At 41.2% G+C, this 24,080-nt stretch overlaps 2 protein-coding genes across 5 annotated transcripts in view; one reads left to right on the top strand and one right to left on the bottom strand.

Annotated features, from left to right (window-relative positions):
• The window catches only part of zcchc24 (zinc finger, CCHC domain containing 24), a 31,400-nt gene extending 19,759 nt beyond the window's left edge, over window positions 1–11,641 (bottom strand). Inside the window, exons 1-2 of the mRNA XM_034608162.1 lie at window positions 10,994–11,641; window positions 7,383–7,583 (exon numbers count right to left, since the gene is read on the bottom strand). Coding sequence (XP_034464053.1) covers window positions 7,383–7,583; window positions 10,994–11,233 — 441 coding nt within the window. The 5' untranslated portion in view covers window positions 11,234–11,641. The remainder of the gene's footprint in view (window positions 1–7,382; window positions 7,584–10,993) is intronic.
• Window positions 11,642–13,984: 2,343 nt separating this feature from the next.
• On the top strand, window positions 13,985–22,977 carry anxa11a (annexin A11a). 4 transcript variants are annotated; one of them, XM_034608665.1, is made up of 16 exons: window positions 13,985–14,140; window positions 15,831–16,034; window positions 16,098–16,121; window positions 16,882–16,964; window positions 17,778–17,990; window positions 18,126–18,213; window positions 18,510–18,604; window positions 18,924–19,037; window positions 19,194–19,284; window positions 19,748–19,827; window positions 19,917–19,973; window positions 20,059–20,152; window positions 20,400–20,495; window positions 21,906–21,964; window positions 22,096–22,218; window positions 22,330–22,977. In XM_034608665.1, exons 2-16 carry the CDS (start codon window positions 15,833–15,835, stop codon window positions 22,387–22,389), a joined length of 1,479 nt encoding a protein of 492 aa, XP_034464556.1. In that variant the 5' UTR covers window positions 13,985–14,140; window positions 15,831–15,832; the 3' UTR covers window positions 22,390–22,977. The 4 variants fall into 4 exon arrangements, with proteins under 4 accessions (XP_034464556.1, XP_034464554.1, XP_034464555.1 ...); XM_034608663.1 differs by having other exon boundaries at window positions 17,661–17,990; XM_034608664.1 differs by having other exon boundaries at window positions 15,831–16,121.
• Window positions 22,978–24,080: the final 1,103 nt, after the last annotated feature.

Here is a 24,080-nt window from a genome sequence, read left to right as displayed (position 1 = left end):
AAAGACCAACGTTATCTTGTTTAAGCTAACATAGTGTTACCTCATGGCCTTGGATGCTAATTACTTAAGAAGGCTACCGTCATTCCCAAAATATACTAGTAACTTTGTAAACAAATGTTTTCACTCGACTGCTCTGTCACAATGTTAGTCAGTGTAAACAGGTTCTGAGTATCATGGAATTTCCGTGGCATTGGTACCAACTTCCAAATCTCTGGCCCTGTGACATCCCTGGTATGAGCGAACAAAGCCCTCCGGTCCTGGAGTGCTAACAGGACATCATGGTGTAGTGAAAACCTGACCTTTGACCCTCTCATGTCTACCCCCCCTCTGTCAGTGAAAGGTGAACCATCCTGTCTGAGTTCCTGAGGCCTCAGTGTATGGCAGCTGACCCTCATGACACTATAGCTGTGTTGACTAGTCAAAGGGTTGTTATACTGTACAAGTTCACTGGTATTCTGAAGATGTTTGGCTGAAGAAGTGAAATAGTATAAAAGTAAGATGTTATATTTTTAAAGAGGTTTATGCTAAGGTGCTATAAAATGTAGCCTAAAGAAGATAAAAAGTGAAAACCTGAGAAAACTTGACTCTAAAATGAGCGGTGACCCTGGTTTTTCTCATCCTGCAAAGACAAGCTTGCATAAAGTAAAGTGACGAGCAACTGCCCCAAACACTTCTGTTTATTTTCATTTATTAACTCCAGCCTGCGTTTTAAAGTGCTGGCTCAGCAGCGTGGCAGGAAAAACAGAATCATATAACAAAGTATTATATAAGAAGAAACCTTCCGAATGAATCTAACATAAAATAAACATCCAGGATACTTGTGTTGTGTGAAAGATGGGTCACTCAGATGATAGAAGGAACAAAGGCATTTTAGAGGAGACAGCTGATGGACTTTTTGTCAACTTAGCTTCGCCTAAAATGAGATAAATCATATCTTTTGACTTTGGCTTAGCTCACACTAAGTCAGAGGATGGTATATTGTCTTCAGACAATATACCATCCTCCCTCCTGATGATAAGTTTGGATCATATCATCATGTTTCAACATTTATCCGAGAGCAGCTGTGAGTTTACCTGCCTCATGGTAAATGTAACCCAGAGATGGGGTTATACAAGTCACAGTTCCCAAAACAGGAAGTGGTCCAATTGTTGTCTCAGCAGAAACTGAGAGGAAGAATGGGATTTCTGTACAGAACACAAACCAGCTGGCAGGAAACCGCACTTTTATCATTCTTTTAACTTTGATTTCCTTTCAGAGGAAGCACCCTCTGTCCCCTCTCGCTGGCTCGCTGTCTCCCTCGGCTCTCGTGCCCTTCGCAGGCTTTTGAACTCGACCCTCTCCGTGTCTCTGTGCGACACAGACAAACTCGAGCAGCGCTCTATTCCATGACGACGACACATCCACACTGCCTCCCCGCTCACAGCAAATGACTGCATCCATGTCAGAAATGGCCCCTGGGGCACAGAGATCATGGGGGTAAAACATGAAACACTCTCTTATGACAAAAGTGTGACTGCCATGTTGAGAGATTGTTTATGAACAGGGTTAACAAACTGCAGGATGCACAGAGACAGAAAACAGCTGGTGGAGGCAGAGGACATAGTAAATACATGATAACACTATAGATATCTGTCTGAAGGCAGGACATAAGGGTAAAGGACAGATGTAGGATCTATGCTCTTTCTCCTCTCAGGAACATTATCCTCCAGGGGACAGCAATCATCTCCAGATAATAATCTACTGCTGTTGAATAATCAGCACTGGATGAACTATTATAATAGACGGCTGGCAAAATTTGAGACAATTGAAAAGCATTTGCTTCCAATACAAGAGTTGACAAATGTTTTGCCAGAGGCTTGAGGCAGAGCTTTTATTAAACTGGACTTGAGATTGGGCTGGAATTTTTCTTTTCTTTTAAAAGGAAGCTACAGGCCAGGTTATGAACCAAATTCTCTGCAAAGGAAGAGGATGAAGCATTGGATTAAATGCCAGATCCAGCCAAGGATTATAAAAAATCAACTGGGTAAAGTGAATAAGACAGTTTTTCCATCCTTTTATACTCCACAGTTACCCACAAGCAAGGCACTTAGGCTGGTTCTGATTACTGATACAGCTGAAAGTCCAACCATATAACACCATCGAAGCTCTCTCTTCCAGATGTGGTTGTGGTAGCCTGCCCTCCTTTAAAAAAAATATCCACCTCAGACTTTTATATCAATAAAACATACCTGTACGGAAAAGACTAAAAAGAAGTAGATAATGGTACTGCTGACTTCAAGCTGTGTTTTTAATAATTTCCCAACCTCCAAAATCCTGCTTAGAATAAACCTGATAGAGAGAAGGTAGAGAAAGTACATGCTGCATAGCAGGAACTCATCTACAGACAAACTGATTCAATTAATATTTGAGTTACACACTGCAGGAAATTGGGTTTTCACACAGAGGGCTGAAATACTTGTTTTCGAAGAGTGAAGCACAAAGACTGTGCTTTGCGGTGATGTAACGTGGGTAAAATATAAACTGGCGATGTGTATTTGACACATTATACCCCTACTCAACTCCCATCTCCTTGTACAACAACAAGCTGAAACATTATAACAAAGTGGTTGCACAATTATCCCCCACACTGCTGCCAGCCGATTCGGAAAAAAGGATCAGTGCTCTGTGAGAGGCAAACACTGGGAGATATAAAACCCAAAACGTTTCGTCAAAACAAGAACCGCCAGTGTTTGTTATTGTAGACAAAGTGGGCCGCAGTAATGACAAGTCATTAAGTTTATCGCAACAACCAAGGAAAAGCACCAAGTCACACATTATTACTCAAAGCGGGATTTGCCTCTGGTGTGAAGAGGCCCCCTCACTTCGCAGCTCCCCTCAGGTCTCTGTGTTGACACTGTTATGGGAGATTATGGCGACCATTTGTCAGACTGCTGCTGAAATTACCACCACATGAGGTGTGAGGTCCATCAAGGTAATTGGCATATGGTCCCACATACAGATCAGATACATGCTAGAGGAGATTCAGGTGTGGCCAATTCACAGGGGAAGTGAGGAGAGGAACTGTCAGCACTTAAAATCCAACAGGAAACCTTGGACTTTGGAATAAATCCTTGTTCATTTGATATTTGAATGATTTGTTGCAGATCAGCATTTGTCACACATGAGGCACGTTTTACACTTTGTCAACTCGCCACAAACATTGTTTCATCTGTCAGTATTGTGAATCAGATATTAGAACTTAAAAGAAACTAGAAATCACCGCCTCACGGTTGCACGCCTCCGCAAACCAGTCAAGTTGCAGGAATGTGATCGCAATCTCCCCTTATGCTCATGAGTTATGGAGTGAAATAATTGCCAGAAATGCTTTTTTTGCACATTATGAAGCTCAGAGTGAAGCTGACCTTTGACCCTTTTGGACATAAAATGTAAGCACTTTATCCTATTAGACATTTAAAATTCTAATAATTAATGTGTTAACTCTTGAGCTAGGGCCAAAATCGTATCTTGTGAGCTCGTAGGGAAGTTGACCTTTAACCTCGACCATCAAAGCCTAATCAGTTCTGTAGTTTAATTCATATGAGACAATTCTGCAATATTTTTGTTATTCTTTGCTTGTTGGCAAAGCCAGAAAAAGGGGATCTCTTTGCTTCAGTCATGTTCCGGATTAGTTCGAATCAGTTCCTTTAATACAGTAAGAGTGTATATTTCTTAATTAAGAGTCCCTTAAAGTTTTTTAAAACTATAATGCATAATTTGATATGACATTTCCAGGCTTCAACAGAAATAGGCAATAGGATGAAAGCAGTAGCAGTAGTGATAAATGTTGTGTCAGTTATTTTTGGCTTGTAAGCTTCTATAAAAATAAGTATTCCTCCAGTTTCAAAATATCAGAAATTGCCAAGAAAATGGAAAAAAACATGCCCAGGAAACTGTAACTCTGAGGGACTGAACCAGGGGAATGCATTATGACCAGGAGTGGGGCAAAATAACTCCACACGCACCAGCACACACACACACACACACACACACCACTACACACACAGCAGCAGCAGCAGCAGCAGCAGCAGCCTCCCCCACACATCCACAAACCTGCATTCTGGCAAAGACATTTTCCATGTGTTAATCTTTCTACACAGACACATAGCAAGAAGATGCCACTGAATGCATCGTTTCGATCACTCAGAGGTGGGGCCAACTGCTGAAGGGATTAGTCCACTGAGCAGAACCGAATCATGAGCGCAAGTGGAAGATATCTTGGAAGGGGGCCAAAGTGAGGCAGTGAGGGGCATTCTGCTCATAACTGGGGGGGCGACCTCATTTTCCGAATAAAAGACAGTTTACATAACACCTCTGTCCCCATGACAGGGAGCACTGGGCAGCTGTTGCCAGGCCTGTGGCTTTGAATCCGCTACCCTGCCCTACTCTCTCAGCACTGCAGCCTCGAGGCTCCTCTGTGTATTTCCAGTATTAACATGTTGTTACGAAAAGAGGTCTTAAATTTAAAGTGATGCATACACACTTCAGTCACCTCAACTATTTAATCGCTTAACTTAAGTCTCCCAGAACAAACGGAGAGGGCAGAGAAAACTTTAACTGTTTGATGGATCCACCATTATCTGAATCCAAGACTCCTTCATCTGCAAGTCTTTTGTAGAGCTGCAGTGGTTTTAAAGCAAAATCTGGACGGAGGTTGAAGGGAGACAGGAAATAAGGAAAAGCAAATATACAGCTGCCCACACTACTATTTAAAAATAATGAAGGTGTTATTCTTTCCTTTCCTTTTGTGAACTAATCCCATAAAAAACTAAAATCCAAAATGCGTTAGCTATTTTCTTAAAACTTTCTGACCAAAGTAAATCTTAAAAAACTCCCCCAAAAGTCCACAGCTCAGAAAGTCGATGTTCGATCCCCAGCACCTTCAGTCTGCATTCTGAAGTGTCCTTGAACAACATGCCGAACCCCAAATTCCCCCTGGTGGCTGTGCCAACACTCTATGAATAGACATAAAAAGCGCTGTGTATAGAAGCTCTGAATGCATCTGTGAATGCGACTTGAACAGTAAAGTGCGTTGAGAGGTCAATTAGACTGCAAAAGCACTATATAAATAGAGTCATGTTTTTATTATCTATCTTTTATATATTATTTTGGTATAAGTGATGAAGTTATATGTCATCCTGTGTCTGTCTGAAAACATCTAAACTCAGTGATAAAAGTCACAGCACAAAAGAGGAAAATAAAACATGCGGAGGTGATGTAGAGGAGAAAGACTGTACATGCCATCAGAATGCGATTCTCAACGCTGGACCTGGACGACAGACTTTAGCATTGCTCTGTGAAGCAGGAGCCACTGTTTTCATTGGCAAAGATGCTCTGGACAGGACAAGCTACTGGCCGTGACGCATTCATCCTCGAATGCATTCCAGTGCAGGCAGATACCAGAAACTCCACGGGCACACAAACGATCACCGCACTTTGTGAGACAGTAAGAAAATATTGTTTGGAAAGTTACACGAGTGTTGGCTAAAAGCTGTGTTGAATAACTCTTGCCATTAAAACTCGTGTTTCTCTTGCAAGATGTGGGACACATCTGTTATTTGGGTCTTCAGCTGGTTTAGGCCGAGCCTGATCCTCTGTGATAAAGGCGTGCAGTGACAGGTAGTAGGTGTAAGCGATGTAGCACAAATGGAAGGTGAATTTATGGAGAGAAAGATCCCAAGGGAGACCTGAATAACCGAGATGGTGTTGAACTGTGTAGGTGTGGAGGCTGTTTGGGGACTTTGCTGCTTTTTGACTTACTGTTGGCAGTTTAACGAACAGCTGAAATATAAACCAGAAGACGGCTGAGAGTGATTTTGAGGTCCACCCCTGAATGCTTACATCAACAGCCAGATTGATTTAACAGTCCAGGGCTTTTTGTTTAATAGGGTTTAGTTTAATGCAACATTGTTTAGTGCAACGTTCTAGCCTTTTCTTTTTACAATGGCAGACTGAAGATGAGTAAAGCACACTGTTTTGGAAATTCCGTCATATGGAAAACATAATAAACAGATTAGATTAAGTATTACTTAATGTACACCTGCTCCAGTGCTGGGTTTCCATATCATTTGATCAATGGTCACATCAACATCTCCAGCATTACATAAAGGAAAAAGGAAGGCCAACATTACATGTTGAATGATATACTATGGCCCAATATTTCCCGTTGGAGTTGTCAGTGGATGATCTAACTCGCACACAGCGGAGTTTGGAGCTGTCCAGAAGATATTTCATCAGTACACTGGTTTTTTACAGACCCCCCGAGACACAGTCATCATATGTCATAAAGAAAGTCAAAGCATTTTAATATCACATCTGCTCCTCATTACCATTCCATGCAAAAAAAAACCAGGGCTGGGGTTGGACTGTTGCACCTCACCCAGAGAAATGGAGAGAATAAACGGGGGGAGAGGATAAAGGAAAGACACATAGAGCACGGAGCTGTATAACACCACAGCAGTTTAATGGCTCATTCCTTCTCCAACAACTTCACAAAATACCACTTCATGAACACAATTTGTGCATCTCTTTTCAAACCAACCAGCCTTATTCTTTAACAGACATTTTTACCCAGATCTGGTTTTAAGTAAACTGACGGCGATTATTTAAATCCTAAAATTCTCTTGGTGCTCTCGGAGATGAGTTTCAGGAGATGACAACAGCTGGGAGCCCATTAGTCACACATTAGTGTGCTGTTGCCTCCATGCTCCAGCTCAAGGGGGATTTATTTACCATGGTGCCTCACAAAATAAGAAACTGAAAATTGAATCAGTGGAAAACTGGAAGGCAGTGAAATGCAACTGTAACCTTGCGGATGAATGTAATAACTTTTTTCAGCTGCTTGTCAGAAAAAATGGATGTCATAGCATTTGTTCATGGTTTTTCAGATTCTTTGTAAACTCACACAACTAACACCAGCACCAGCACCGAGACAGACAGCTTCGTCTTCACCTTTGACTCTTGAACCCCGCCCCTCAAGTTTCTTTATCACGGTTATAGCAGATAGTGTAACGTAGTGTAATGCTGCAGCAGTTAAGATTCACACAGCGCACAAATACACACTCACACACATGACTAGAGAGGACAGAGGCCAGCCTGTTTAACAAGTAGGTCAGACCAGAGAGAGAGAGAGAGAGAGGAAGAGAGAGGCAGAGAGGCATTGGCTATAACAAGTTAAACTTTTCTGCTTGCATGGATCAAATGAAAAGACTGAAGAAGTCTCAAGCCACATAATTAACAGCAAAACAAAATATAATAGCACAAATAAACAATGCAAATGAATGGATACCCACCAATAGGGATTTCTATGATATCATAAGCTAATTCCGAAGCGTTCCAAGTCTTACCTGAGGACAGTCTTTGATGTAATGGCCCTTGTTGAAGCACAGGTGGCACAAGTAGTTGGGTGGGGGTCTTTTGTTGGGTTTCCGTGGCTCCGAGGAAAGGGAGAGGTCTGAGAAATGGTCCGTCAGGGAGTTGAGTCCGTCCACTATGTTGTTCAGGGAGCCATAAGGCGACACGTTCTTGTACACGTTGTTGTTTAAGGCCTATAAAATTGAGAATAATAACAGACAGGGTCTTATTAAAAACAATCCTGGGACGTCTGCACATTCGATTCCCGTACAATTTGCAACTGTCAGTTTGATTCACAGTATTTATGCCAAATACAAGGTACCATATCTCATAATGCTGACATTAATCATCAATTTCCTTTATATGCACTATGTCCTATTTTTTCTGTTGTGCAAAGAAAAGTAGAAAAAACTAAAAAACCAAGATCCTCCAAGATCATTTCTCTCATTAAATTCAGAACATCTGGCGAGAGGCCCAGCTGTGCTCATGAGCTGGAAAAGTACTGAGCATGTCCACAGAGAAAGACGGGACTTCACAGAGGATGACTCATTGTAAACAAGATGGGAGGCATGTTCCCTCGTCAGCCTGCAGAGCATCAGCAATGTCACCATGCGCTGTTGGCGGTAAACTAGCCGTGGTCAGTGTTTGTAGTCTGCTCGGAGCCACAGAACGCTGTGTTGCATGCATGCCACAGGGCCCAGTGAATTCATGAAAGATGCCCGCTGAATATTAATAACAGGGAGAGCAATGCCTGCACTTTCCCTATTCAGTCACGTCTACCTCTTTCTGTTGAAATACAATCCAGAAACATACACACAGGGATTGACTTCTGGGTGAAATGATGCTGATATTAGACAAGTTCATAGTTTAACAAGTCTCACTAGTCATCTGCCTTCACATTTGGCATTTTAACTACACAACTTGCAAATAAAAACATCACTGAGTGCATGAAATCCCCCAAATAAAGGCTCCGTCATCACAGCTGGTCACGCATAATTCAAGGTCACAGGTTTTCTGTGTGTTAATGTCGATGTTTAATGCTGCACAGCCCAGGAACCTTGGCAACCTGGCCGGCACAGAAAGCCAAAGCTTTATCTGCAGACGACGAGATTGTCTTGCTAACCAGCTCCAGCTTCAAGACTCATGTTCATTTATTACATGTGGTCATCGTAAATCAACCGGTACGGCTCTGCGGCGTCTCAAGTTTTCCATCTGCCAAGAGTTTTATCTTCGGTGTATTTCTGTGTTATGGATTAGCGCTCACTTTGTGGAAATGTGCATGTTTGCTAAAATGAAGTCTTTGGTGCAGACTGTAAAATTATTTTAACAAACACAAAACAGGAAACTGTGTGTCGGTTTTATGTTTCACATTTCTTCAGTCTGGCCCTGAGATCTGTGCCTGTCAGGCCAGAGGAAACAGACTTCACATACATCTGCTAATGGTGGGGTGAGACTGTTTATTTTGTGTGTCTGTGAGTGTGAGTGTGTGCGACGATTGACGTTGTGTTTATGTGCTTATTTTCCAACACAAATAGGACTAAACTGGTATCATTACCAGTCACTGAGTGTCCAAGTGAGTGGGACCACTGCAGCAGATTTGTGTGTGACTGCTTTCACAGGTCACAGGATGAGGTGTTGCACAGCAGGGGGTGAGCACACACTGATACGTTTGACCCAGAGCTGTGGTATCTGGAGGAAACTCTAAAAGGAGGGACTGATTTGAGGCAGAATAAATGTTTAAATGTCACATCAAACCATTTGTATTCTCAGCCAATAGATCTGGATAAAGAGGGAGAAAAGCGTTTAACCTTTAAACAAAGCTGTCAGCACATGAGACGGTGCATACTTGTCGAGTTCCCGATTAACAACAAATTCATTAATTTGTCGTTTTTTCACACACAGTCGACTGTTGTGTGATCTTTTGCTGCAAAAAAACAACCACATTTTGCATTACTCATCTCGTAATCAAATCCCTGCTGTTGTTTATTTTACTTGGCTTAGCCAGTATAGCGAGTTGCAAAATGCCCCACCACCCTCGACCCCACCACCCCCAACCCCCCCACCCCTCAAACTGCTTCCAGACCGTACGTGTGTTCCCTCAGCGGATTGAATGGCATTACACAATTGCACGTAATGTATAATGTATACACCCAGTTTCCAGAGGACTGTTTCATGTTAAATCACTTCAAAGGGCCTCTGTGGTCACCCACCATAATAATAGACACCGGTGCTAGATGGCGAATACACCATCCATCCCACCATTAGTGATTCCAATGCATAGCATCCCAGTGACATAGATCTAAGGAGCTCAGCTGCAGTATACTGTATACTGTATACTTTTTACACTGCCATTTATCCAGCAGTATGTGATTATTCCTTGAGTGTGCATGTCCGTGGGTGCAGCTGAGGGGTGTGGTGATGGGGTTCCTTCTTGCATGGTGAGGTCCACCATATCAGGTTTGCACCCCCGCAGACATTATCGGCATGTTTGTCCCTAAAATTACTCGGAGCTATAAAAATAGACAATATGTAAACAAGGATTGACTTTGTTTGCATAACCTGGTCTATTTGCAGGAGCCAGAGACAGCAGACCTCAGCTAGAGGCTGCTGCTGCTGCAGTGGTCGGTCCGAGCTCTTTAGACAGGAGAGGCCTGCAGGGGAATCTGTTTCCATCCGTCTGCCTGCACCTCTCTGATCAGAGGCATGTCTGTTTATTTTTTGCACGGCAGTTTCACTTTTAATTTGAGCCATGACTTACCAGGATGCTGCAAACAGAATTAATCATCATCCTGAATTACTTGTTTGATGTCTGTTAATTCCAAGTGTGTATTTGATATTGTGTATTGTACCATAGCATCAATATTCTTCCACTGATAATGATTTTGCACTGTCCACCTCTTGGTACTGACTATTTGCACAGCCTCCACAGAGCTTCTGTAAAACTATCTATCTATCTATCTATCTATCTATCTATCTATCTATCTATCTATCTATCTATCTATCTATTTATCTATCTATCTAACTAACTAACTATCTAACTAACCTATCCATCCATCTATCATCTATCGATCGATTATTGTGTATTATTGATATTTTGGCGATGTTTAAGTATTTAACTATGCAGTAAGAGTCTAACCTTCTTTGTTTAACTTTAATAAGCTCAGCAAATGTTTTATATAATGTTACAATATTCCTATAATTAGAGTATAAGTGAGGTTCTTACAAATAAGCATATATTAAAACTTTATATAACAATATTATTACTGCCCTGACTACATCCTGTGGAATCTATTGAATCATGTTCCTAAAGTAATTCTTTGGCCTAATAATGTGTATGAATGATCTGTATCCCTCTTGTGTGTTGTATAAAGTATGATGAAAGGGTTAAATGTTCTGATTTACAGTGTCAACACCGCTGAAGAGGATCAACCCCTTCAAAAGGACTATTTGAACATATCGTCCATATTAGAGATGTCATGGCGGTTATCCTACCAGAATAGCCAATGCTGTACACGCTAAAACATTTGCTTCACACACTGTCCATTCAGTCGGACTAACTCTTGAGGTAAACTTCGAGGCTGATCCCAGACGTGCGTGTGTTCACCTCGTTCCGCTGCAGCTGAAAGAAGTTGTTGAGATAGTTGGAGTTGAGGGACGAGCTCAGCTCCGCCGCACCGGGGGTCTTGCTGAAGTTGAGATCCGGGTGGGAAGAGTTGGGCTCGGGTCTGAAGGCGTCGAAGGCGCTGGTCTGGTGGGGGTCTTGCAGGGAGAGGTAGACCCAGTTGAGGAGCTGCGCGGGCTGGTACACGGAGGCACTCGTGTCTATGGCAGACAACAAGCTCATCTTTCAACTCAGATGGGCCAAACCGGATCTTTTTCCACCGCTGGTTCTTGGGACTGGTCTCAGCTGCTTGCTTCGCCGCCTCTTCGCTCCCGCAGCCCCGGCAGATGGCAACAGCTCCTCGGTTCTCGCCTCGAAGGGCCCTGTCCTGTCCTCCTCACGCCGGGAGCCTCGTCCCAGTCTGACGTTTCTCTGCAGTCATTGCGCGGACATGTCAGTATGAAAAGTTTCCCCCATGGTCCTCTGTCCGCCTTTAATGCAGCGGACCAGCACAGGCTCCTTGGATATGGAATGAGGACGCCTCTACGTCACTGAGCACGCCGGCCAATCAGCGTGCGGTGCGCATGAATATTAATTCAGAGCCAAATGGTTCGAATCAACAGCTCAGATCCACCACAATAAATATTCTTCCACATCAGCAGCTCAATCAACCATGAGTCATATAATATTTATCACTTGGAACATTGGTCATTAATAGGCTCATATAGTTTGTCTAAAAGTGTTGACAAAGTGGCGTGTGTTGAGGGGTGTTATAGATCTGTGTTTGTTCAGCTACAGAGGTGTTAACATATCGAGGCCCATCTGTTCAGTGGATCACATGTAGCTGCTTAAACTCCAGTTAATATGACTAATCAACAACTTTTAGCGTCATACGGTGTTTAATAACTTCTTACTTTAAACTTTTATCATTAATAAGTTCACATTTGTTTTGTCATAAAGGGTTAGGTCACCCAGAAATGAGAATTCACCACTATGCAGAGAATTACTATTGTTTGTCATTCTCAGCCCGTGTTTACGTTCATGCACACACTCTCACCTCTGTGCTCCCGCCCAAAGGGCACATGACGATAGCTGCACGCGTGAGTATCGTAAAACGAGATGATGGGGCTTACGTACCCCCCCCCCCCCCCCACACACACATTTATTTCAATTGTTTTGGATTTGGCTGCAACGCTGTTTACCCATGAAACTCCTAAAATGTTTTGTGGACTCCAACACTTTTTACACGCCTCCAGTGGCATAGTATTGAGTAGATAATGCGTGAATTTTCATTTTTTGGGTGAACTATCCCTTTGTTACAAAGGTGGTGTGGGTGTGTGTGTGTGCATGCATAGGTGTGTGATGGGGGTGTCATAGATAGGTGTTTTGTTTGTTCAGGTACAGAGGTGAGAAGTTGCACTATAAGTGCAGTCAAGGCCCATTTGTTTAGAGGTTCACATTTAGCTACTTGAACTCCAGATTGTAAATGTGTTCATCTACCTGACAATTTTTTGTACAAATGTGCAACAACAAGTAAAAGTTGAACCATTGGTGATTTAAAACAAGAGATCGATCAATCAAATCAGTTCGTCAACCAATAAAATCTGCCCCCAGGCTTTCTTCAGGGGAACTTTATGTCCCAGCCTCCAGCAGGCAGGCCCCTATAGAATAGTGAAAGTTTTAAAAGGGCTCCCTCTTGTGGCAAATGTCACAAACGTACAGTACAATAAACCTGTGTCACTGTTAACATTCTTGTTCATGTGGAATCAGTGACGTGACAGTGAAATATGTCTCTTGCTTGTTCACGATCGTCATGACATCAGGATAACACATACAAACAAAGGTTATTATAGTTTGTAAAACCAAAACTTTGCTTTATGCTCGTGCCTAAAATCATTCATTCCTATCACAGAGCTCATATTTATCATATTTATGGACACCAAAAATATTATTATTGTAATTAATTGATTGAAACTAAAATTATACAGTGTGCAATATACAGTATTATAATTTACTATACTGTAGTGTATATATATACTATACTGTATATATTTAGTAGTGTAAAAAAAACAAAAATGTATATAAATAGTGCAAAAATGATGAATTCTTTAAGACCGAACATAAAGTATTCCGATTATAATTAATACATATTTAATCAACACTTTAATCATGCAGTATATAGCATATCATACTTTAATTAAAAAAATTGTGTCAAAAAGTATTAATTACTATTACAGTAGTGTAAGAAATATAATATATATATGTATATATAGTAGTAGCAGTGTAGGAAATAAAATATTAAAATGATGAATTCCTGTTACAGAACCCATTTGGATTTATTGTCACTAAAATATTCTAATTCTAATAATATAATTAATTGACAGTAAAATCATACTATATAATATACAGTATTATAATATACTTTATTGATTTATATATATTATATTTACATGGTCAAGTAATCAGTGCCTTTGTCATTAAACGTGAAATCTATAACTGGGTGATTTTAAATCAACCAGTCAATTGGATTTTATTCTCATGACACTTTTCATACAAACACTTTTAGAAAAATTGCCTCACAAAGTAAGAGCATGGAACAAATAAAAAGAACATGGACACACCTGACAGATAATAGAGCTATTGTGACACATGACGTGACGTCGGTGTGTCACATTTTCCATCATGCCAGTAATGTTCATGTATGATGTGTGTGTGTTTGTTTATGGCTGTCACGTGGTAAAGAGGACGGCTGCCTGTCACTGCTCACTCTCTCTCCCTCTCGCTCTCTCGCTCTCTCTCTCTCTCTCTCTCTCTCTCTCTCTCTCTCTCTCTCTGACTCCCGCTCTCTCACTCCCTCCCTCCCTCCCTCTCTCTCTCTCTCTCCCTCTCTCTCACTCCCCCCCTCTCTCTCTCTCCCTCCCTCTCACTCCCTCCCTCCCTCTCTCTCTCCCTCCCCCCCTCCCTCTCCCTCCTTCCCTCCTTCCCTCCCTCCCTCTCACTCCCTCCCTCCCTCTCTCTCTCTGTCAGCTGCAGACAAATAGGTGGGTTCCTTAAATGGAAACTATGAGTCCCACCCACATTCGTTAAATACAGTCCAGACTGCGCCTGGTTAGAGAATCGTCTTCCAGGAAGAGACTGAAAATCACCGCAGTAAGTGTCTAACTTTAAGTAACTCGGGCTGGGACAGTGAAAGGTACATTAGCACACGGTACAAGTTTTATCTGAGGGACTCGAAACTGTTTTTGTTTTTGTGGCGCCCTGGTCGATCGCGGACACTCCTGCAGATCCGTCTTTAACCATTTAAGGCCACGACGAGTGCGAAGTTTCGGTCTGCTGCTGTTTATTCACTGTTGTGACGGGTAGCTAGCTTTCTAATGTAGTATAAAGGCCCACGGGATAATCGTTGCTTGTTTGTTCGATAGTTAGATGAGGTCACTGTTCGAAAAATCGACCCAAGACGTCTGGTCCGTGTCTTAAGTGTGTCCACGGAATTAAACTGTCATGGTGGAAAAGCTAAACAAGCCACATCATGTAATTTGTGTTGGCAGCTACCTTTGCTAGTTTTTGTATAGAAGATCCGTACAGGCTTTAAACCAAGCTAACTGTCAAATACATCCCCGATTGAGTCAAACGTGAAGTGTTTTAAGCTAATTGTTTATTTAGCATAATCTGTTAGCATGCTGTTGACCTGTCAGTGTAACGTTTGTGTGCCTCCTGGAAAATATGAATTCATTAGCAATTACATTTTTATGTTTTAATCAAAAGCGAGCGGACCGACACAGCTATTAAGGTGTAAACAGCATTAGCTAATAGAAACCCTTATTACTATAGGATGTTGTGATAACCTTACGTTAAAACGGCTTTTCTTTTGATCCTGTAATGATTAATATCTTTATTAGTGCCCCCGTCATGTGTTACAACCGTTTTCTGCACGATTTCACAACAGCACATGAACTCAGCATCAGTTCAACAGAGATGGACAAGGAAGTGGGAGAGTGGTTCAAAATGTCTCACAGTTAACACTCATGAGTCACTTGGATTATTAGATAACTAATAAGAAAGCAGATGATACAAATACTTTCTCTATTCTCTGGATGTAAATTCTTCTGTCTCGTAGGATTTGAGCTCTGTGTTTTAAAGGGTAGCTTCCCTGCCTCGTGTGCATATTCAAACACAGCGGATCCCTTTTTTTCTGAGATCATAAAATGCAAATCAAAGACGGCCGTTCGGTTGAAGTAACCATGGAACAAGTACGAACACTGGACCAAAGGCTTTTCATACACCCGCAGCTGAAACTGGATGTGACCCAACAGCCCTGGAATGACTGGTTTTGCCTCTCATTAGTGACAGTGACTATTCAAAAACTGTTAACTAATACCTCCTGTGTTATCAGGAAATAACTGAAAACCGGGGCATTTGTGAAACAGGTCACTGTTTGCCTATAGGTGTGTTTAAAGGAAGAACACTGTCATAGGCCCTGCCCTATAAAGCAGACGAGTTGCTCTTATACAAATCTAACTATATAATTAAGTCTGAGCTACATCTTTCAAAGAAGACATAGTATATAAAGGCACAGTGAATAATTATTCCCACTGGAAAAGATGAGCAGGGGAAGGTTTACAGCTGGGTGTTTTTTATTGCTTTTGTTGCCATGTCAATTCATGGATATGTCTCTAGTTTGCCATTAAGAATGAATTTCTTTCTTTTAATTCCTCCAAACCAACATTTAGTAGAGAAACTAGTGCATTTTTGTCATGATGGCTGCACAAAATGATCATTGTCTGATTTGCAAAAGGTCTTTGCCATCCCTTTGATTAACTCTTCTGTTTATGGATTAAAGCAATGAGCTACCCTGGATACCCCCCTCAGGCTGGTGGATACCCCCCTCAGGCAGGCGGATACCCTCCCCAGGCAGGCGGATACCCTCCTCAGGCAGGGGGATACCCACCTCAAGCAGGCGGATACCCACCTCAAGCAGGCGGATACCCACCTCAGGCAGGCGGATACCCACCTCAGGCAGGCGGATACCCTCCCCAAGCAGGAGGCTACCCGCAGCAGCCGAGTGGCTACCCTCCACAGGCTGGCGGCTATCCACCACAAGCAGGAGGCTACCCACAGGCACCACCACAAGGTGAGCATGCAACCCTGTATATTAGATAATGTGAAACCTTGGGATGGGTTTTTCACTTTTTTGTTAGTTAGATATTGATGCCAATCTCATGTCTGTATTGTAAATATGAAGACACTATAAGATAAGCTTAGCTTCACATTAAGACTGGGCACACAGGAAAAAAAGGAGCCTGGTTCTTTCCATAGTAATAAACTGGTGTTCTTTGTTAACCAGCTCTCATCAGAAATATCAATAATTATAGATAACTATTACTTCAAAGTTGCATTAAATGATCTATGGCCACTAAGAGGCTGGAACACTACAAAATCATATGTCAGAGAAATAAACTTATGTACAAGCAACTCATCAAGTTGTATAAAAATGCCCACTTCTACATATAGCATTAACATCAGGGAAAACATGAGCATTACTTTAGACAATTCGATAATAGAGTAATTAGAGAATGATTTATTTACTTTTGAAAATATTCTGGTGCCTTGTAGGAAGTGAGTCAGTTTTGTTTTTAGGCAACACAGATCATGAGACTTAAAGTTAAAAGAGTGGAATTTGTTTTCCCCTCAGAAACAAACAAAGTGAGTCTCACAGTTCCTCCTTCACATGGTACTCCCATTCTCTGTCCAGCACTCTTTTCACCTGCATGTTAGAAAGTGAGAAAAGGGAAGTTCCCAGGAAGAGGGGTCCTTCCGGTCTCAGTCTCAAATTCAATACTAATTTCCTTCAGGCATTTAGTAGCATAATATGTTTTTGGTATCTTCTCCAGGCAGCTGGGGTGGTGGCCCTACTGGTGGTTATCCCTCCATTGGTCTTGACAGCTTATCCAACCCCGGATACAATGCTGGTATGGTAAGTTTATCTGAAAAAAAACACCTTCATCTGCACCCAGAAAATCTTAATGTATGTTAAATGCAACATGATCAGATTATTGCACTGAATATCCCAGTTAGAATGAATTACTCAGCCATTAATGGAATATGGCATCCTTTGACTTTACGGTAAGACTATTTCAAAGTGCACATCCTAATATTTTTAGCTTTGCCATTTTCTTTGTCAGCTTCTCTTTCAAATTCTCTTGCATACTTTCCTCGTATACTCATATACATTCTTATCCATGCTTCTGAAACCTATTAGTGTGATGCAACCTTTTAGTTTTACTCCTTTTACTTCTCTGATCTGTGTTTGTCTGTTCTGTGTTTGTATTTTCGCATGTCTACATTTCTGTTCTGTAATACAGCATAGCCACACCTTTTTGATACATTTTGTAAATGGTTTCAAACCTCAGGAACATTAACTTCAGGTTTTCTGCTGAAGTCAGATCCAGAATCTGTATGACAATCTTTTAAAAATATTTATTAACATTAATGCAGATAGTGTTATTTTAAAATCTAATTAATTCAAATATTTAGTAATATAAATAAGTGAAAGGTAAACAAAACAAAATATTTTTCAAAAAAGGTGTGACGAGCTATGTTTGTTTTGCCTGTAGCAATTTCCAAGGATCTGTGCACATATGGGATGTGAACCAATCTTTCCAAATCACAGGCCAACCACAACTCATCCATGTACACCCAAGCCCCTGGGGTGTACCCATCTCTCCCTCAGTCTGGTGGGTATGGTGCCCGCTTACCTAACCAACAGTCATATGGCATGTACCCACAGCCAGGAGGGACCATGCCTCAACACCAAGGCCCAGCGATGAGCTACCCCGGTCAGCCTGGACAGCCTATGCAAGGGTACCCTCGTGCCCCATCACCTAATCCTTCCATGCCCGGTTATGGAGGAGCTCCCGCACCTATGCCAGGGTACCCATCACCAAATCCATCCATGCCAGCCTATGGAGGAGGAGCCATGCCAATAGCTCCAGCTGTCAATGTAAGAGACACTGACACTTTGCATCTCTGTTTTGAATGTGGTGCACACATTCACTTTTAAGCATTCACCATGTAAAACAGAATGAACAGTGTGTTGGAATAACACATCACGGAAATGCCTGTGTTGTTATGTCAGAGAGGATTCAGGGGAACAATCAAGGACTATCCTGGAGCTGACCAACTTAGGGATGTGGAGGTCCTGAGAAAGGCCATGAAGGGCTTTGGTGAGTGCTGTGGGCAGACTTTAATCATGGTTTGCTGCTTGTTATTTTATTCTTTTAGCTATTTTGAAGCTGCATTGTGTGACAGATTTGAATATTAAACCAACTACTCAGCTAATCAAAGAAATCTAACAACTGTTATCTGACAAAGACGCTTTAGCCTTAATTTTGAGGTTATATTTTTCTCGACTTTGAAGAGATTTGTCATTTGACAAATGAAAGCCATGTCTAAGTATGAATAAAATGTTTTGAACCTGAAATAGGTCAAATTTGTATCTGCATTTGATTTGTCTATGCAGGAACTGATGAGCAAGCCATTATCGAGTTACTGGGGACTCGCTCCATCAAGCAGCGTGTGCCTTTGCTGCGGGCCTACAAAACTTCCTATGGGAAGGTAACCGTCCTTTTCATGCTACTTTTTAACTTTTTATACATGTGGTTAGTGTGGAAACATTAGGAGTGCATCTAATTTTTGAAAATTGCTGACAGAACAAACACCATTTACTAATATAGACTCATACATGGCTCAGTATGCAGCAGCTAGCTGTGGTTAACAGTGACAAGCAGACAACAGGTGCTGTCAGTAAAATGGAGAGGGGATTGAATTTCCTCCGAGCTCATTACAGTTATGCCACAGAGTCTCTTCCCGTGTGTGTTTCACAGCAGCAGTTAATGACGGTTTTTAGTTATTGAAAGCATGTTTCCCTTTTTAGGATCTGGTTAAGGACCTGCATTCGGAACTGTCTGGAGATTTCAGGAAGCTGGTCATGGCTATGTTGAAGAGCCCAGCTGAGCTTGATGCCTACGAGCTCAACAGTGCCATCAAGGTAAAAACACAGGGGGAAAAAAGCATTTGTGCATGATTTAGAATTCTGTAAGTGCTTGCATCAGCTGTGGATTTGATTGAAGATTCACTTTACTGTAGTTTTGTCTCGGCCAGAGGACGAGGTTGTCAGATGATTGTTGTTCTGTTTTCCTAACAGGGAGCTGGAACCGATGAAGCCTGTCTGATTGAGATTCTGTCTTCTCGCTCCAACGCTGAAATCAAGGAGATAAACCGCATTTACAAACAAGGTGAGGTGCCTCAGGGTGGTTATTGCACTGCTTTCCTCCACTGCTCTGTTCTCCTTTATCACACAGCATCACAACACTGTGTTGAATATCTTTAATTACACTGGTGGATAAGCTCTGTATATCTAGATTTGGGTATTACCATGTCAAACATAAAATCAGATATCAAGTCCTAGCCCTTTAGTCAAAATGAAGGCAATGATATCGAGGTCAACTACAAATACATAAAGGTATTACATGATTTTAAATGAATCCTTACAAATCCAGCATCATTTTGTCAGCATTAGTAGCTTTTTTATTTTGTATGCTTTTGTAGAATTTCACAGTATCTCAGATTCGCTTGCCAGGAAATCAGATCCTGGTCATTTCCCTGAATATCTGTCTTGGATTCTCCTGATATTCTTGGTTTCTGTGACCAGTTTTTTGGTTTATTTTGTTTGACTAAAATGGTTGAAATAATTTGCAGAATACAAGAAGACACTGGAGGATGCCATCAGCGGAGATACTTCAGGCCACTTCCGCAGGCTCCTGATCTCTCTCGCCCAGGTACAGATATATAAACAATTCCTTGTATACCTGACACCTCTAAACTATTTTCAAATTTAATCAGGAATGTTTTTCTCTGTACGTCAAAGGGTAATCGTGACGAACGGTCTAATGTTGACATCTCTATGGCCAAACAAGATGCTCAGGTAAAGTCAGTTCCATTAGCATTAATAATAAATGTTTTATTATTTATCATCAACATTGCAAACAAATACACATTCTTCCAAATAGGCCCTGTATGCTGCTGGAGAAAACAAGCTGGGAACAGATGAGTCCAAATTCAATGCTATTTTGTGCGCCAGGAGCAAACCACATCTCAGAACAGGTATTCTTTATGAGGACGCGTTCACAAGCTTCATCTAATCTGGTTCAACATTTAAGACATGAAGTATATATGAATAATCGAGAATTGGGCCACAATGAAAGTTCAGTCCTTTGCTGTATATATTCCTGATGGTGTGTGTATGCATGTGTGTGTGTGTGTGTGTGTGTGTGTGTGTGTGTGTGTGTGTGTGTGTGTGTGTGTGTGTGTGTGTGTGTGTGTGTGTGTGTGTGTGTGTGTGTGTGTGTAGTGTTTCTGGAGTACCAGCAGATGTGTGGAAGAGATATCGAGAAGAGCATTGGCAGGGAGATGTCTGGAGACCTCGAGAGTGGCATGCTGGCAGTGGGTAAGAATACACACACAATACACACACCTATTCAAGTCTGGTCTTTGGCTACATTGATACTAATATGTTTTAATATTTTCAAACCCTTAAAAATCAGATCTTTTTAACCTGTGCTGGCTCCTGTTTTAGTTTGAAACTTGCATTTCAAGCCGCACAGGCTAAAACAGAGGCTTCCTGTTTACACTGGCACGTGCATGCCCAGTTCACGTGAATGGTCATTTGTTTATTAACACTTAACATTCTCATTATGTTATAAGCTGTGTTGCTGCTATCGCTTAGTACACAAATAAACGTGACTGTATTGCAGTATCTTGGTAGCGTTCCTGTTGAAGGTGTAATCCTCTTTGTGTTTTCTCGTTTGGCAACATATCTCAGGTTTATGGTACAGTAACATGTGTTTGTTTGACATTCTCCATAGTTTTTCCACACCCAGTCTATATGTCTTACTTGTGAGGTGGTGTGCACTGCAGTGTTGGATGTTTGCTATCGTTTTTTTTGACACGGTTTCATTTGACTCTCTCAGACAACTCTTTGGTTTCTGATTTCACGTTTGCTTTCTCATGCATGTTTACATTTTTCCAAATTATAGCTCACTTTAAAGCTGCAGTTATCAATATTTGGCCACTAAGGGGAAGGGAATCTCAGAATCAAGATGACAAACACCGCTCTAGTTTAATGCCACCTTTATAAATTGTCATGGCTAACACATTTGCATCTAGCAGACACATAAGCCACTTTTAAAAATAGATTCTTCATGTTTATATCGAACCAGACAACGCCAACATGATGTTCCCCCAGTGTAACATTTTTAGATAGCTTTCTGGATGCTACATGTGACAAAACAGTGTTGGCATCTGTCCAGCATTGCCGGCTCTCTCTACTCTCTTTTACACAGATACTAAACCGATAAAAAAGGCTATAGCAACATTATCATCCCACAAGGTTCATAATTCTTGCTGCTGATTAATGCAAGTACATTATTTACTCCTCTTTTAGCTCGGTTTTGGTCTATGCCACTTAGATCTACCCAGAAAACCTCCTAAACACATGTCTGGCTCTTTGGTGAGATGCTATAGTAACGGTGTTATAATAATAATGCTCTATGGCTTCTTCATTCTGAGTGACCCTCTACGGAGTCATTATTGCTTTTTTAAATACACAAATGTTGGTTACTGCAGCTTTAAGTTTGCTTGTTGACATCCTCTGTTACATTCTTTTGATGTTTGTGTAGTTTGATTTTACATAGGTCACATTTTCATCATCCTCACCATGTTGTGTAATATATTGCAGATTTCTTCTTGCAGTCAAGAGAAACTTAATGATCTTATTTGTATTTCTTTAAAAAAGACAAAGTATGAATGAATGATTAAATAGTGCATGTGTTGGCAATAAGTATTTTCTCTATTTCAGTGAAGTGCATTAAGAACACAAATGCCTACTTTGCTGAGAGGCTCTACAAGTCCATGAAGGTGATGCTCTCCCTCTTGTTTGGATAGAAGTTTTCTGTATAATAAGTGAAGAATAGTATTCGATTTATATCACGCACTCATTGTGTGTATGTACTGTATATTTACGTGTATGTGTGAATGCATGTGATCAGGGAGCTGGGACCAAAGACACAACCCTGATCCGGATCATGGTGACTCGTTCTGAGGTTGACATGCTGGATATCCGCCAGGAGTATGTTAAAAACTACGGCAAATCGCTGTACACACACATCTCTGTAAGTATCTCCATCCCATACTGTATTCATACAAATGAAATACAGCTGTGTGACAAGCAGACATGACAAAGACAAATATGTGAATTAATTGCTGATGCATTTTATTGACAGGGAGACACATCAGGAGACTACAAGAAACTCCTACTGAAGCTGTGTGGGGGCAGTGACTGATCTGGAAACTATGTCTTCTCCAGTTTTCAATTAAATATCAGTTTTATATCTCATCTAAGCGCACTATACACAAACTGCAAACTTGCATGCCAAGCCTCTCAATGAACCTCATATATTGCTTCGTCCAATTGTTTTCTATATACAGTATGCAAAAAAATGTTTTATATTTTTTCATTTGTGATAACTTTGATTTTTATGAGTTAAATATTCATGGCCATACAATTGATTTGTCAGCGATGACGTATGCATTTTTAAAAGATATATATTTATAACATTTTATTTCTTATGTGCCATTATTACCAGATATGTAGTGATATCTGGAATGTTTATCAGCTTGTTTTCTAATGTTCAGCAAAGCTGAATATAGTATGAACCAGAATACATAGAAGCTCAGCACCAAAGGAAATGTTTGCAACTGTATTGTCTCTTCTATATTTTGTCTTCAATTTACAGTTTTTCGTTAATCATAGTGTTTGGGGACATTCTTTTTCTTGTGTATCGTTTATGTGCCATTGTTGTTGCAATCATAGCATCACATTTCATATATTGTTGGAATCTCAAACAATAAACATTGAGAACACAAAGTGGGAACATTTGTGGTTTGTCACACAAACAAACTGTAGAGCACATATCCCCATCAAGGCCCAACATTTCCCTTATGAAACCACATTTACATTCACTAGATTAAGATTTTTATTTGGATCTGAATTATTCTTTGAGAATCAACTAAATTGTTGAATCTCGCAATGTTAAAGACAGTGAAAAGAAATCCTGGATCGCCCCTTAATCTGGATCTGCACCAAATTTTAATGAGTTCTTCCCTGACCTGTACCGGTCCTTCCACCAGGTTTCTTGATAATCTGTCCAGTGTTTTTTTGCATAATCCTGCTAACTAACAAACAAATAAAGAAACATAGATGAAAACTTAACCTCCTTGGTGGAAGTAATTATTACAAATAACAATGTGAAAATCCCTGTGATCAGTGCACGGCTTCACAATCCAACACGTTTCTGGTGTAGCTGTAGTAGAATCAGCCTGCCACTAGAATGCAGTGAAGTCCTTGTGTCGAACCCAACAGCGACACCAGGAGTGTGAATTTCAACAAGCAGTTCATAAGTTCACATGAATTATTATGATCGCATCAATCATCATGGTCACACTTCATATTAAACTTGGCCACACAATTCTACACTGAATGTGTTTTAGAGCCAGAGACCAACTGGTGGTTCTTCAATCCGCAGCCGTTCACTCACTCAATACAAATACACCATCCCTCTTTGCTCGAGGTGTGTGAGGCCAGCGTGTGTGGCTGCACATGACGCTCTTCATGCCTTATTAAGTTCTGTTTGCTCCACTTTGAATCCTGCTGAACACACACTGTTGAGCTGTGGCTCTGGACTCGGCTGACTTCAGTGTGTGTGTGTGTGTGTAGGAGAGAGAGCTAACTGCTCTACGATCAATAACTCTGTGAAGTGAGGCGAGGGGGTGGGGGGGGGCGTGTGGAATTGATGGCATCCATAAAGCTGCCTTGGACACATTAAACAAGTCTAGCATGTCTGCAGTGCTATCGGGGGCCTGGGGGACGCTCATTTTTGATCATGTCGTGTTAGAATTGACTAGAAATGACAGGGAAAGCTCGGGGGCCTCAGATCGATGTTTGGATTACAACAACTAGAATTTTAATGAAGAT

Source organism: Hippoglossus hippoglossus, chromosome 15 (assembly GCF_009819705.1).
Source record: "Hippoglossus hippoglossus isolate fHipHip1 chromosome 15, fHipHip1.pri, whole genome shotgun sequence".
NCBI lineage: Eukaryota > Metazoa > Chordata > Actinopteri > Pleuronectiformes > Pleuronectidae > Hippoglossus > Hippoglossus hippoglossus.
This window is presented reverse-complemented; position numbering and strand designations above follow the sequence as displayed.

What these genes read in the sequence shown, in the direction of transcription:
- anxa11a (XM_034608662.1), top strand. Translation starts at nt 15,833, where the DNA reads ATGAGCTACCCTGGATACCCCCCTCAGGCTGGTGGATACCCCCCTCAG. An exon ending in CCCACAGGCACCACCACAAG is followed by an intron (nt 16,122 to 16,881) that starts GTGAGCATGCAA and finishes TATCTTCTCCAG; the next exon opens with GCAGCTGGGGTGGTGGCCCT. An exon ending in GAGTGGCATGCTGGCAGTGG is followed by an intron (nt 20,496 to 21,905) that starts GTAAGAATACAC and finishes TCTCTATTTCAG; the next exon opens with TGAAGTGCATTAAGAACACA.